This window comes from Delphinus delphis, chromosome 11, assembly GCF_949987515.2.
Source record: "Delphinus delphis chromosome 11, mDelDel1.2, whole genome shotgun sequence".
In the NCBI taxonomy this organism is placed as follows: Eukaryota; Metazoa; Chordata; class Mammalia; order Artiodactyla; family Delphinidae; genus Delphinus; species Delphinus delphis.
The window spans coordinates 81242518-81258837 of NC_082693.1; the positions used below are offsets into that span (position 1 = coordinate 81242518).

At 35.2% G+C, this 16320-nt stretch overlaps 1 protein-coding gene across 3 annotated transcripts in view; it reads left to right on the forward strand.

The window, feature by feature from the left end:
* The window catches only part of SCYL2 (SCY1 like pseudokinase 2), a 59879-nt gene that overhangs the window by 38927 nt on the left and 4632 nt on the right, over nt 1–16320 (forward strand). For all 3 annotated transcript variants that reach the window (XM_060025453.1, XM_060025451.1, XM_060025452.1), the window contains exons 10-17: nt 1648–1770; nt 5195–5308; nt 6571–6703; nt 8771–8889; nt 13175–13275; nt 14734–14800; nt 14938–15033; nt 16028–16147. In XM_060025453.1, the coding sequence (XP_059881436.1) occupies nt 1648–1770; nt 5195–5308; nt 6571–6703; nt 8771–8889; nt 13175–13275; nt 14734–14800; nt 14938–15033; nt 16028–16147 (873 nt within the window). The remainder of the gene's footprint in view (nt 1–1647; nt 1771–5194; nt 5309–6570; nt 6704–8770; nt 8890–13174; nt 13276–14733; nt 14801–14937; nt 15034–16027; nt 16148–16320) is intronic.

Genomic DNA, 16320 nt, shown 5'->3' on the forward strand with positions numbered 1-16320 from the left:
TTCAATGGTCTTAGTCAATGATAACTATCATTGAAAAGAAAAGGAAAGGATATTTGACTTTTTAAAAATTGAGGTAAGTATGAGAGACTTTCTTTTCCATTAGTTAGAAGCTATTTTGCATATGTTTGAAGTGAACCATTCCTAAAATTATAATTGAACTTTGCAAATAAATGTCTGTAGCTCTCCACAAGTTACTGTCTCAGAAAACAAATGGTAATGAGATTTTGCATGTGTTATATTGTTCCCATTGCCTTATTGAAAGTTACAGGTTTAGGAAAATAAGTATTTATTTTTCTCCTGCACTTTTAAGTATTTCTGTTTTTTTGTTTTGTTATTAAGAGTCTTTAATTTGTAGATGGTTTATGCCAGTTGTTTATTTTATTGCTAATAAATAGTTTCACCAGAAGAGGAGAAATGCTTCCAGCACCATGGAAGTAATATGTGTGTGTATATATTGTTAAGGGAAAATTTAATTAGTCTCTGATATAGACACTATTAAAATATTTATTTGCCAGATTCAAGGTAGACTTGGATTTAAGAGAGCAGTAGGGTCACATACCTGGGTTAGAATCTCGCCTTCTTCATCTCCTTGGACAAGTCATTACTCTCTTAAAGTTTCTATTTTGCTCATTTCTGAAATGTGAAAAGGGTTGTTGAAATTAAATGAAATTTTCTGGCACATGGTAAATATTATTAAGTTTCTGCTACTACATGGCAAGAGCTTATTGGTAAACCATTGATTACCTGATTTAATGGTTTTATGACAGACTGTTTGTGGTCCTTCCTTTGAAAGGAGGGGAACAGAAGGAAGTCTGTGGTAGTAAGACAGGAGTTCCCCTGCTTAAGGAAAGGGCAGGTGAGAGAACTGTAGGCTTCGAAGCAGAGTTCTCCAAACATGGTCAAGGTGTCAGGAGGGAAAGGAGTGGAGTCCCATGGTCACTAAGCTATGCATCAGATAGAATCCTAAGGAACCTATCATCTGAGCTCTTATTTGTCTTCATTCTTTGTATTTTTTTTCCCTTAGTAGTAGTAGTAGTAGTAGTAGTAGTAGTAGTAGTAGTAGTAGTAGTAGTCGTCGTCTAGCTAAAAATCCCTTCTGAAAAATTTTAACTGAGCCTTGACAAAACTAAGTATTCTGCATGGATAGAAGGGATAGTTTCTTCCTTATTACTTACATATGTGGTGGCAAACAAATGATCAGGGACAATTGAAAATGTTTCTAGAATTTTTCCGGACAGTCCTTTTCATTTCTGTACCTTTTCTTCTCTTGAACTTTATGGAAGCCCAGTGATGGAATTTACTTCTTTGGGACATCTGACTTTGCTGCCCTCAGGCTTTTATTTTTTTACCCGGTAGCTTTGCAGATAGTTGGTACTTGTGGGTGAGTGATGTATTACTGAAGATATGTGAGAGTTAGGACATTAGTCTTTATTTAAATGTTTAAACTGAGAGCAGATGTTAAATATAGTGCTTCTAGAAACATAAGAGACTTGATTTATATGTTTTTGTCTTCCATGCCTTCAGGCTAGCAACATGGTGAGTGTCAAAATACATAACTTATTCTTTTGAAGCTACTTTAAATTTTGACATGTATAAAGTGTCATAAAGATTCTAGACTTTAATACATTGTTTGCCTTTTCTACACAGATTTTGTTAATTTTCCTCCAAAAAATGGATTTGCTACTAACCAAAACTCCTCCTGATGAGATAAAGAACAGTGTCCTGCCAATGGTTTACAGAGCCCTAGAGGCTCCTTCCATTCAGATCCAGGTATAATATTCAATTTTTTTCCTTTAATGATGATTTTGATTCTTAAGGCAAAAGAAAGAAGTAAAGTACCTTTTAAGTTTGTCATAATTTTTTTAATATAAAGCTCAATAGTATATATTAATCCATTGAATTGCATGATGTATACTACTACTAGTGTGTTCACTCCTAATTTGAAGAATCAATTGATGAACACCTGTATTAATAAAGTAAAATGATTTGTTGCTTTTACTTATCAGTAATGTACTATAATAGAAGGTTTGATTTGTTGTAGTTTGGTTTGCTGTATACCTTCTTCCTAAATGAGTAATTAGTATATGAATGAAAATGACAAAGATGTATGTGCCTTTTTCTTATGAAAGCGTTAAGTAGGTACTTCTCATACTCATAATTTTCTTTCATGTTTGGTAACTCAATCTTCTATTCAGAAATGTTCCTTTTGCATTGAAGTTAATTTGTGTAGGAGGTAGGTAGAAAAGCAGATAGTAATTTAGTGTGACCATCCCTAATGCATTTATAGTCATGCTTTTGTGTTACAAAAGTGCTGTTAAAACATCACATACTTTGCCAAACTTTTAGTTCTGTAATTTTGCTACTAAAATTTTGGTTCTATGGGTTATCTGGAAAAAAATTTTTGGATTGCTATTAAAAGTATAATTTAGTTTGAGCTTTTTTTTCTCACTTTGGAAAATAAATACTTATGTTAAGAACATCTCACTGCATAAAAGGTGTCGTATTTAAAAGTTTATGGTCTCTTCACCAGTGCAAAGATTCTAGTAAAGAAAAACAAAGAATTTTACTTTTTTTGTGTGTGTGTGTGTGGTACGCGGGCCTCTCACTGTTGTGGCCTCTCCCATTGCGGAGCACAGGCTCCAGACGCGCAGGCCCAGCGGCCATGGCTCACGGGCCCAGCCACTCCACGGCATGTGGGATCTTCCCGGACTGGGGCATGAACCCGTGTCCCCTGCATCGGCAGGCAGACTCTCAACCACTGCGCCACCAGTGAAGCCCAGAATTTTACTTTTTGTAAGTTATTGACCAAAGCTTTTTTTTTTTTTAAATGCGAAACTAATACCACACATATAAGGTCACTTGTTTGACTCATTTCAGTCCTTATCTAAGTTTTCTTTTATTCCAAGTTGTGAAGTTGATGTTAAAAATTTTCCTTATAACGTCATCTCTTGCTGCCTTTGTCCAAATGACGTGGAATGATTGGGGAAGGTACTTACTATTACTTTTAAGTGCTTTCCAAAGGAATTGTGAATTATAGCTTCTTGAAACGTTCCCACAGACCCGGTGTAGTCAACCTGGTTTTATATTCAGTGAAATTAGGGAGGAGAGGGAGGATCGAGTGATGTGAAAGGTCATTTTTCTTCCTAAGAGGGTTAGTTTGGCCAGTAAGTTACCAGCAAGTATTTTATTAAAATAGTTAATACATAATTCAAATTGAGTTGTGCACTTTGCCAAGTTTTAGAAACTAGCTTTTCTGATACCATTCAATATAAGTGTTTAGTCACCAGTCCAATTAACTAGTATCAACATTGCTTGGTACGAGTCTGATAAAGTTAAAGTCTATCTAAGGTTTGGGAGAGGGAGCAAGAGCAAGAAACAAAAATCTTTTCCTCAAGCTTCATGCAAGTTAGAAGGCTAGGAGATAACTTCTGAGATTCATTTTTGGAATGGTATTTTTAAATTGAAGTTTGATTAGAACTATTTAAGAGGCTAGAGAGAGTTTAGAAAAGCATTTGGAAAAGTAAAAGATGGTTTACAAAAGTTAGGGTCATTAGAGGCATTAATAGAAATGTATATGAGAACCAGTTTCTAAAATTATTTACCTTTAAATAAACGTAGAATATGTTTTCATTCTCCCCTCCCCACCACCAGTTACAGAGAAAGTAGAAAATAATAGGCAGAAGTTCCTGAGAATATGCTAATTGGACTTCCTTTTGTTTGTTTTGTTTTTTTCAATCTCCTGTTCTTAGGTTCTTTACTCTGTCTCCTCCTATGGTTCTCCCCTCCTCTAGCTAAGTGATTTAGACATAATTTAAGATTTCCCTCTTTGTAACCTACTGCTGGATTATATGGCATAGTGCATGTGTGCAGTCAGTCTCTGTCTCTCTGTCACTCTGATATCAATTAAGCGCTGAACTTCCTTGTTCCCCTCTGGTAACAGGAACACAGTATCTCACTGACTGCTCATCCTTGCTCATTCTCTACCATCTGTGGAAAATAGTCCCTTAAATATAGTTTGTATTTATTATCCTCAAGTTATATCACCTACATAATTTATTATACTTCTGAATAGATATTAATATTAACTCTTTTCTTTCTGTCTGCCTTTTGGAAGTATGGGGATAAGTTAAAGCAAATAAAATACCTGCCAGTATACTGATAACAGATTTTTAGTGGTTGATTCATTTCTATCTGCTAACCATAAATGAATGTCTTTAAGTTTACCAAATATCGTTAATAACTCCTTCCCTGATATACATTTATACCCCCATTTTCTTCAGTAATCTCTTTTTTGCTTTCCTACAAGGATCATTCTGCCTTATAAGGTATCTGAGATTAGGTTCTTCAGCCAGTTAGTTCTCAAGCCATTTCCTGTTCTTTTTTTATCTCATTTAATCCTTCATCATCCCCCCTTTCTTCTGTTATCCTTGAAGTTCCCAGTTACAGTCATTTACACTATGGCATGGCATTAAGTTAACAAGAACGTTTTAAATAACTTTTCCTGTTTCTGTCATTTATATTGGCTTTAGTTTCAGAATTTAGAAATAGTTAAAAATATAAAGGAAATTAAAATCCTCTGTCAGAGATGCCCACAGTTAACATTCCCAGATATATCCTTCCAGTTTTTTTCCCTAAGCCTGTAGACAGATTTAAAAAATGGGATTATATAATAGTATCTTATTGCATTTTATCCTTGATATTGTTAAACAGTCTTGAAAATATATTTTAAAATGTTTGTCTTATATCCATCATATGGATATATGTAACAGCTAAGAAATTCCTTATTTAAAGACGAATAGTTTTACGTGACTTTGTACTTGATTTTCCCTTGTTGTGAAAGATAGCAAAACTTAGATGTTACTTTTTTTTTAGATGTTCCTATTTCTAAAAATAAATGAAGAATTAATTGTGTTATCAGGGAAAGAAACTAGGAATGCGATCAGGGAATTTGGGTATATATGCTAGTTGTATGACCTAGCGTGAATTTGAGCAAGGTCTTCTGAGCCTGTTTCCTCATCTGTAAAATTCAAAATTGATAATAAGTATTTTTCTTTCAAACAGTTGAAAAGGTCAAATGATATACCATACATAAAAGTTTATTTCAAGCTATGTGACAAATTAGCCATGCAAATGCAAAATGTTTTTTAGTATGTGAGAGAGTCTCTAAGATTGATCCGATTTATTTTCTTAATAGGAACTCTGTCTAAACATCATACCAACCTTTGCAAATCTTATAGACTACCCATCCATGAAAAATGCCTTGATACCAAGAATTAAAAATGCATGTCTACAAACGGCTTCCCTTGCTGTAAGTAATAGCATATTAATCTTTGTTTTTCTTTCACGCCTCATTGGCTTAAATAATTTTCTTATTGTTTAATAACCCTTTTATAGTTTGTTCATATATTTTGTCATGGCTATAAGTAGACTATATATAGTACTACGAAAGTGAGCAATAACTGTAGTTTTCCCTGATATATAATTTTACAGTATTCCATCCCTGACATTACTCCCTGTCCCCTAACTTTGAGTGCTTCAGTAGGAAATTTGAGTAATTTTTTTCTTAACCCTTTTCTGCTTTAATCCAGTTTATTTTTTTTCCATCGTTCTTGCAGAAATGTGGTGCTTTTTGTTTTTTTTACCAACTAATTGTTTTCTGCTTTTCTTAGTTTACTTTAAAAAAAAATAGTTTCATTGATATTATGATCCTGACTAAAAGTATTCTATCTTAACAATTTCTAGCTAAAAAAGTAGGGTGTGAAATATTTATCAAAATAGTCAAGAGAATATAGATATCACAATTGATAGAATTGTGATAAAAGAGCTCCTAAATATCAAGTTTTAGTAACTATATTAAAGATATATTTAGAAATACAAAACTTTATGTAGGACAAATATACTTTTCACATGTTGTTAAAATATTTAGTTTAAGAATGACTTGAACCTGAATTAGAGAAAAATACTGGAAGCCCAGTAAAATTAATCACTTGGTGGGAAAATTTAGTCCTTTTTTTTTTTTTTTTTTTTTGGTACGCGGGCCTCTCACAGTTGTGTCCTCTCCCGCTGCGGAGCAGAGGCTCCGGACACGCAGGCTCAGAGGCCATGGCTCTCGGGCCCAGCCGCTCCGCAGCATGTGGGATCCTCCCGGACCGGGGCACGAACCCGTGTCCCCTGCATCGGCAGGTGGACTCTCAACCACCGCGCCCAGGGAAGCCCAAGTCCTTTTTTATAATTCAAATGACCCCAAGGAAATATTCTTGCCAAACAAATGTGTAATAAAGCTTTTCAAATCCTAATTACTTTATTTAAAAAGATATAAAATTAAAGTCATTCCTTACCTTTAACTACCTAGTATCCTGGCAAAGCAATCAAAGATTCTTTCTGAAACAAGTCAGGGGAATTTATAAATATGTGAATTTTCTATATAAATAAAGGACGAGAGCTTTTAAACCTACTTTTATTCTTGAGGATTTAACATATACCTATATGAAGATTATACTCATACTTAAAATACTTTGGTCTAGATTGCAAAGACTTTAAATGACTAATTCAGTTTACCTCTTTTAATAGGTACGTGTAAATTCATTAGTGTGCTTAGGAAAGATTTTGGAATACTTGGATAAGTGGTTTGTACTTGATGATATTCTGCCGTTCTTACAACAAATTCCATCCAAGGAACCTGCGGTCCTCATGGGAATTTTAGGTAGCTGAAAACTTAATGTCATTTGATGCTACTTTGTTTTACAGTTATGCAAGTAAACTTTTCAATCTATAAAACCATTTTGTACTCTTTTCATGTATATAGCATTCAGTAACTGAAGAATGATGGGGTAAATGCCATGATATAACTTTTTCTTTGTGTTAATTTTAGCAAAAGTGGTAGTACTTGACATTTATAAAGGAATAAGATATTTGGGAATCCTGGCTTCACAGGTATCATGATAGCATGTAGTTTTCTCTGTAAAATGGTACTAAATAAGAGAGGCAAACAAGACTACTTGAAATGCTGATACCAGTCTTAATAGTAATACCTGATGTTTATTTGGTACCTGATTTGTAAGAGGCACTGTGCTGAGTCTTTTCTCTGCATTACCTTATTTTGTCCTCTTCAAAATCCAGTGAGATAGGTACTGTTATTTCTGTTTTACAGTAAGGAAACTGAGGCTCAGAGGGGTGAAGTAAGTTATTCAAGGTTATACAGCTGATAACTGGTAGAGCTGGTTTTTAATTTAGATATGTTTAAGTCTGAACAAATATTTTTCACTGCTAAGTGATGTGCCGATGAAGCATTATTGGCCTTACAGCACATTCTGTTCTATCAGCATAATTATAAATCACTCTGTAAAAAAAACTCTGAAATTGCCTATAAATAGTTAAAGCCCAATCTGAAACTGTTCAGGGTCTGCTGTACTAATAGAGATAGACCTAGCTGTGGAATCACAGAAACATTAACAAGTTACTGAACTTGAAGTTCTTTGTTAGTTTTGAAGAAAAACGATGTTATTCAGCCATGTATCTTTAATACCTACTGTAGTGCCTGATTTATAGAAAGCCCTCAGTAAATATTTGTAGAAATGGTCAGTAAGTAATCTGTTGTGGACCTCTGTAGACATAGAACTTTTGTGATATGGTATGAAACTTTTGAGCTCAAAGAAATTAGTCTTCTTGAGAAGAAGTTTGACATACTGGAAAGAGCCCTAACCCCAGTCCTGGCTATGCCAGTTCCTGGAGTGACTTTGAAAAGTTTCTTCATCTGTCAAATGAGGATAAAAATAATATCATTATAGGAGTTTTGTGAGAATCAGTGAGACCAACTGAAGGGAAAGTAATGAGCATAGTGCCCTGCAGATAAGCATTTAATGGGCACTCAAAGTTATTCTTTTTTTTATTTTTTTGCGGTACGTGGGCCTCTCTCCCGTTGCGGAGCACAGGCTCCGGACGCGCAGGCTCAGCGGCCATGGCTCACGGGCCCAGCCGCTCCGCGGCATGTGGGATCTTCCCAAACCGGCGCACGAACCTGTGTCCCCTGCATCGGCAGGCGGACTCTCAACCACTGCGCCACCAGGGAAGCCCCAAAGTTTTTCTTTGAGTATGTAAGTGAAGTGTGCATTAACAGCAGAATAACAGGAGATGGTGTGTTCTAAAGCTTTGGATTCTATACAAAACACTTATAACACAAAAGCATTCAGAGAATGAGGAGGAAACGTGCTCAGTTTACCAAATGAAGGCTTTGTGCAATAGGTGTATCAAGCAGGGTCCTGAAAGTTGAGTAAATAGGTAAGACAAGAGGGAAGGACTTGTGTGGAGTTGACTTAAATTATTAAAGTTCAGAGATGTTGAGTCTGGTTAAAGAAGTGAATAAAGGTATAGGACCTATACTTAGACACTTTAAATAGATGTCTCAAGTTTGAATGAGATGTCTGAAATATATATTTAGATTTGTTCAGAATAGAGAGACATTCTGTAGCCTTACTGCTGCACTGTAAGAACTGTATCTAGTTCTGATAGACTTTTAATTTTATACTATCATTAAATGTGTTCTTAAAACCAAAAGAATACAGGATAAATGTGTCATGGTATGTTAAATCTAAACTGACAGTAAAGCTGAAATCACCCTGATCCATATATAAGAGCATCCTTCTAAGCATTGATAAGGAAAAATTTGTAACTATACTGATTATCAAGAGATTTCATATAGATACACTGTTTTTCTGATTTCTATTGATTTGTGGTACTGAATTATAACATTTGTCTTACTCTTTTCTGTCAGGTATTTACAAATGTACTTTTACTCATAAGAAGTTGGGAATCACCAAAGAGCAGTTGGCTGGAAAAGTATTGCCTCATCTGATTCCCCTGAGTATTGAAAACAATCTTAATCTCAATCAGGTAGGAGTAGTTTTGTGCTTTATTCAATTTATTCAGCTTACTGTTTTCTTGGCATTGAATGTATAAATATATTACATATAAATTGGTAAAACAAGGAAAAATGTGCCAAAGAGATGAATGAAGAAAGTTTGTGGGTTCAAAGTAAGGAGTATGTGAGTTGGAAGGATGGATTATTGATTGGAGGCCTAATTGGGAGATAGTAAATGAGCAGAATTTTGAAAGATGTGTAGGATTGGGGACTACTTCAAATTTGGGACTGTGAAATTGACATGAACAAAGGGAAAAAAAAATATGTCTGGGCTCTGTATTCATTATTTATTGCTACCTCACAAATCACCACAACTTGCAGGTTTAAAACAACATAGATTTATTATCTCACAATTTCTGTGGGTCAGCCAAGCCAGGGCATGTATGCTCCACTCAGTTTCTCACAATGCTGCAGTCAAAGACTGAGGTCTCATCTGAATGCTCAGCTGGGGGAGGATCTGTTTCTAAGCTCTCTCAATGGTCCTTGGCAGGATTAAATTCCTTTCAGACTCTTGAACCGAAGGCCTCACTTTGTTGCTTTCTGTTAGCTGGTTGCCACTGTGAATTCCTTGTTTCATGGGCCTCCAACACGGCATCATCTGGTTTCATCAAAGCCACAAAGAGTCTGCTAGAAAGATGGAAGTTATAGTCTCTTATAATGTAATCAAGGAAATGCCATCCCGTTACCTTTGCCATATTCTGTTGGTTACAAGCAAGTCACAGGTCCTGCCCATGTTTGAAGGTAGGGGATTACAGAAAGACAGAGTAGCAGAATGAGGAGATAATTGGGACCATTTTAGAGTCTATCTGCCACAGGGAATGAATAATACAGTTTGAGAGATACCTATAATATAATCAGGGAGTGATGATATTAAGATAAATTGAGACTAGAATAGGTAAACTTTCGTTTTATTTTATTTTGGCCATGCCGTGCAGCTTGCAGGATCTCCGTTCCCCCACCAGGGATTGAACCTGGGCCACGATAGTGAAAGCCCTAGAATAGGCAGACTTTAAATGCTCATCTCGTTTAGGTATTTGAACTTTCAAGATGTGGTAAATGTTTGAGCAAAGGGACTATGTACTCAAAGCTTATTATAGAATTACCTCTGCATACTTCTGTCACCGTAGTTGTCACAGCTATATACTTGTGTGTCTGACTTTCCCAGAAGGCCGGTTGTTATAGCTTATTCTTCATTACATCCCCAGTACTTAGTACAGTGCCAGAAACAAAAATTTTTATTGAATTGAGAGAAAATTTGAGGTATAGAGTAATGACAAGGCATTTTGTTCACCATAAAACTAATGTTTAATGATGTATAATGGAAAAAATGGGGAAGGGTTACTATTTAACTGAGAGTGTCAGAAGTGGATAGGCTGGCAAGGTTTGGAATTAAGGACTAAAAGTGAATTAGAGCAATGAAGGAAGCAGAAAGCTGAGAGTTAAGCAAGAGAGCTTTTGGCATAGGGGAGAGTGCTGAGTGAATGGAGTTTTCAAAATAGAGAAATTTGTAAAATTAATCAGATCCAAAATTTCATTTGAAGTGGTAGGGTAAGCCCCTGAAGGTTTGTGTCCTTAGATTTCAGTTTCTGTCTTGATAATTTCTTCATATCTTGGATGGCAGGGTTGAAATTAGGATTGGCAAAAAGGGAGGATGAATATTGGGGAAAAATAGAATGATAACATGCCTAAGATAGTCTTCAACTTTTGGTCATTTCTGTTCTTAGTTCTCATATTTATGATTTAGGGTGTTTTAAAATATTCTCAAATGCTTATTTTAGGATATATAATTACATTTGAAGTGTGTTAGTTTTCTTCAGCTTTATGGTTGTTTTTTGGGGGGCCTATTTTCATCAGCAGAAATATTTAGATTCATATCATCTTGTATTTTACAATAGTTAGCATGGATGTGGTCTGCTTTCCTATTCATTTCATAGACAGGGTTCCTAATTCAAGACTGCCCTCTTCTGTCAGTTCTGATTTAAAATAATCTAAGTATATTATACATTATGTGAAAAAGATAAAGTAACTTAGGAAAATACATTTTTAGCATTTGATTAAAAAAGAGAAAACACCATGCAGCAATCCAAACACAATCACAACTTGTGTTGGGGGACGGTTCCTATGACCACCCCCAGATTCAGTGATTCACCAGCAGGACTCAGGCCTCAGCCAACTGTTGTGCTCACAGCTATGATTTATTATGGTGAAAGAATATAAAGCAAAATCAGTGAAGGGAGAAGGTTCATGGGGCAAAGTCTGGGGGAAACCAGGCTCAAGCTTCCAGAGTCATCTTTTGGTGGAGTCACACAGAATGTGCTTAATTTCCTGGGTAATGACTTGTGACAGTGTGTCTGAAATATTGCGAGCCAGAGAAGCTCATTGGAGACTCGGTGCCTGGAGTTTTTATTGGGGGCTGATCAAGTAGCACCCCCTGCCTGGTACTCAAATTCCAGTTAGACACAGTGAGCCACTATTATCAGTTAATGGTGGGAACCTCCCAAAATCTGAGTTCCTGGACACCAACCAAGGGCCAACCTTGCAAGCAGGCTTTTCCAAGGATAGCCGTGCAGGCCTACTATGTTAATGCTGCAACAATATAGATGAATCTCACAAACATTATGTTGAGCAAATGAAGCCAGACACAAGAGGATCTACTGAATGATGCCATTTGTATGAAACGCAAAGACGGTTAAAACTACACTGCTAGAAGTCAGAATAGTGTTTTGTCATATGGCGAGGGAGGGTAGGAAATGACTAGAAGGGGGCACGGGGAAGCTTCTGGGGTGCTGCCAATGTTCTGTTCTTTTTCTGGCTACTGGTTAAATTCAGTTTGTGAATTTTTTGAGATGTGCCTTTATATGTATACTTTTCTGTGTATGTTATATTTTGTTAAAAAGTTAAAAAATCTAATCAGCAAAGAGTCAGTCATGGTAAACAGCTAAGGAAACATGCCATTTGTTACTCTTATGATCAGACAGAGGATAAATGGATGATAGAGCATGGTTGAGAGGCAGCATAACGTAGTAGAAAAGAGTACAAGCTTTGGAGACAGACTTAGTATGAATTCTAATTCTGCCATATAAGTTATTTAGTATTTCTGAGTAAGTTGCTTTCTCTCTTGCTGAGCCTGAGTTCCCTCATTTATAAAGTAGAAATATTAATAAATTTACTTTGAAGAGTTGTGAGGATTAATAAAATAGTGTATTTATAAGCACCCAGCCCAAAGACGTAGTTGCAAGATTTGGGGAGGGGAAGAAAGCAGTTTCTAGAGTCTTCCTGTAATATGTGGTATTATTAAAATAAATTGTTTATGATGATCCTAAAGTACCATAAGAATTATTTAACTAGGGGCTTCCCTGGTGGTGCAGTGGTTAAGAATCCACCTGCCAATGCAGGGGACACGAGTTTGAGCCCTGGCCCGGGAAGATCCCACATGCCGGGGAGCAGCTAAGCCCGTGAGCCACAACTACTGAGCCTGCGCTCTAGAGCCCGCGAGCCACAACTACCAAAGGCTGCGCACCTAGAACCTGTGCTCCACAACAAGAGAAGCCACCACAATGAGAAGACTGCGCACCGCAATGAAGAGTAGCCCCTGCTCACCACAACTAGAGAAAGCCCGCGTGCAGCAACGAAGACCCAATGCAGCCAAAAACAAACAAACAAATAAATAAATAAATTTAAAAATTATTATGTAAAGTTTAACCAAAGCTTAAACTATGTTTAACTTTAAATTAGATATACTTTATGAATTTTAATTATTTGGAAGTTAGATTATGTATATTTAATATTTCTACTAACTTTTTAGAAAACAGGCTTATTTTAGCCAAACGTCATTTTTACAATGATTTGAATAAAGAGTAATTTTTTATGCATTATTAAGCAGATTGTTTTCAGATATGCACAAATTTAGATGGTCATTTTTGGATTAGTCTAGAAAAATCAATATGTAATAACTGCTGGAGTTGAATTTATATAAGACTGCTGAATAATAGCTGTTAGGATATAAAACTTATTGAGAACATGTTTTCTGGAACTTAAAAGTCTCATCAACTATATCACCACCATACAGAGATACTGTAAAAGCTTGCTATGATATATTGAGCTAAAATGTACTATTCTTATGTCATCAGTGCTATGAGTGGGTCATATTCTGATAAAAATAGAGAATATTATGAATGACTTGTTGAATTATTTTATTAGATTACCTTTGTGGCTAACTTGAAACATTATAACCATATCAATTTCTTATTACACCAGTTCAATTCCTTCATTTCCGTCATAAAAGAGATGCTTAATAGATTGGAGTCTGAACATAAGACTAAACTGGAGCAACTTCATATAATGCAAGAACAGCAGAAGTAAGTAGGTTGCATATGAATTGCACATGGTCCAGGAGTGACATCAAAGTTATGTCATGGTTGATTTTCTAGAATACGGACTAGAAAAATTGAAGGATTTCATTTTTTTTTTTAACATCTTTATTGGGGTATAATTGCTTTACAATGGTGTGTTAGTTTCTGCTTTATAACAAAGTGAATCAGTTATATATATATACATATGTTCCGAAGGATTTCAATTTGACTATATGTAAAGCATATAAAAATTTTCCAACATATTAAGTTGAACTGAGTTTAGAATGTTGTTGAAAATCTGATGTCATTTCTGAATACAGAAGCATAATAGGATGTAACCCTAGCATTTTCTCTACATAAAGAAAATTCTGTTTCTAAGAAAATCTCTTGTCACATTAGTTACTGGCATTGTAAACTCAGGGTGCTGATTGCCAAGAGCACCACTTAAAAATATTTTTCAAATCTGTGAAATCCTGGTGTTTTGATTTCTCCTTCTTTTTTCTCTAACCCCAGAAACAGTTATAGAGAATTCATTCCATATGTAGTACCACAGTGTGTACCTCTTTTTTTGTTTGTTTTTAGGGAGGATTTTCTCAATTATTTGCAAAATACTAGTATTCAAAGGAAGAGGGGAAGGGTAAAAATTTTTCAGTGGAAAATGCCAGTTTTTATGATCAAATCTCCACTATATTCTTTGCTCCAGAGGCAAAACATGATTTTAGGATGCCTGTTAAAGTTTAATCCTGAGTCAAAGACATCTGAAAATCAGCAAAATTGGTATCAATCATGAGCCAAGTCCCCCAAAAGAAACTTTTTAGGTTCTGCTCCTGTGTAAGATGAAAGCTTTATGGAAATAAATACACAAGGTGTAGAATGATGTGAAATAGCTCTTTGTATGCACTAAGTATTCTGTGATGTATATATTTATCATGTTTAATGGATTGACTATATTAACTTAGGAACCCTGGAAAATAATCTTTAAAAACTACAACAGAGAGAAATTTTCTATGTATTCTCTTTTTCTCCTTCCTATCTATATCTTACCTGTTTTTCAAGGCATAGATCTTGTCCACATCACTTATTCAGTGATTATAGCATTTATTGTTAGAATCACAGATTCTGAACTTAATCACATTAAGTTCGCATATCATATCTTGTCTCTCAGTGAGCTGTAAACTCTCCTATGGTAAGAACCATGCTTGCCCGGTTTTATGACACTAAGTTCTCCAGTAAATCTCAAATGCTGAGCTTTAAAAAAAAGACATGTGTACAAATGTACATTTTGGGAGCAAGCAGACATTAATAGTAGTAAATAACGAAAGAGATTATGATTCTCCTTAAAGAATGAAGTTGCAGTTTGTTTAGATTGTAGTAAATTCCATGTGGATTAACTATTTTTAGTACAAGTATTTTTAAAACATACATTTCTTTTTATTGCTTTGTCATAACTCAACTCTCTCACAGATCTTTGGATATAGGAAATCAAATGAATGCTTCTGAGGAGACAAAAGTTACAAATGTTGGGTCTCAGGTAAGAAGATATTTAGATTATTCTAATTTTTGAAAAAAAATGCTTGATAGTGTGCTCCATTTCGGGGGCCTCTGATCTTTAAGCAGTAAAATCACAATCTTGCACGTCATTCAGCTGGTTCACTTTTGGTATTTCAGCATATTGACAAAGTCTTTAACAACATTGGAGCAGACCTTCTGACTGGTGGTGAATCAGAAAATAAAGAGGATGGGTTACAGAATAAACATAAAAGAGTAAGTGTCTTTACTGTTCTTTTAGTACTCGTATTTATATTATATAACTTCTAAAACCACATATTTTTGTTGGGAAATACTATTTAGCTTAATAAGAAACATTCTTTAATTATCTTTATGAAATTTAAAAGTTATCAGTGGGTCATGCATGACCTGACTCATGTTGAGAATAAACATGCTTAAGATTTTTAACTTTCTTTATTATTCAGTCTCCCATGTTGGTAACATTTCTAGGTTGCCTGACCTCTTTGTCCTTTCTACTGTACTTTGCCGGTCACATCCCTTGATAAATTCTACAGTGTCTCTTCTCTGATTCTGATTTTGAATAACAAACTTTAAAATGATACTTTCCAATCGAAATGTTGGTTAGCATCCGATATAAAAAATATGTCAGTTTTGAATTTCTGCTGAGGGCAGTTGTCTTCTGTTTATTCAACAGATATGAGTACCTGTATGTGTAGAGCCAAGGAACTACTAGACATTGTGGTTTACAAAATTTGTTAATAGGACATACTGCGAGCTTATAGGTTGGCAAAGTTGATATAAGAAAAAGACAGATGTTGAATTTGATGCAGACATTAGCAGTGAAAGGAATTGTTCACGTTAAAAAAAAAGTTGTTTCCTTTTTACTTAGCTTTTTGATGAGTTTCTAAAATATTTTTAGAGTGAGCTAGAATCTCCCAATTTTATAAAATGATATCACCTAGTCATATTCTCATTGTCTGGAAAAAGATGATTCTAATGAATGGTTTTAAAATAATAATTTTATTATTATTTTCATACTGGAAATAGTTTAGCAGGGATCCTGTGAGTTTCTACCTAAAGTTAAATTTTACCGTAATTCAAAGTATAACTTACGCTGTGGCAATCACCAATACAGGAGTAGTTTGTAAACTACTTGGTATTGTCAGACATACCAAAAAGAAATCTTCTGTTTTACAAATGGAATTATGAAAGTTGTCAGTTGAGTTTTTTGGTTTTGTTTTGTTTTCAGGCATCACTTACACTTGAAGAAAAACAAAAATTGGCAAAAGAACAGGAGCAGGCACAGAAGTTGAAAAGCCAGCAACCTCTTAAACCCCAGGTGCACACACCTGTTGCTCCAGTCAAGCAGGTCAGAGTTCATTTCTTTTGCATAATTCAAGCATACTACAGTTTTTTTTCCACATCTTTATTGGAGTATAAATGCTTTACAATGTTGTGTTAGTTTCTGCTGTACAACAAAGTGAATCAGCTGTATGTATACATATATTCCCATATCCCCTCCCTCTTGAGCCTCCCTCCCAC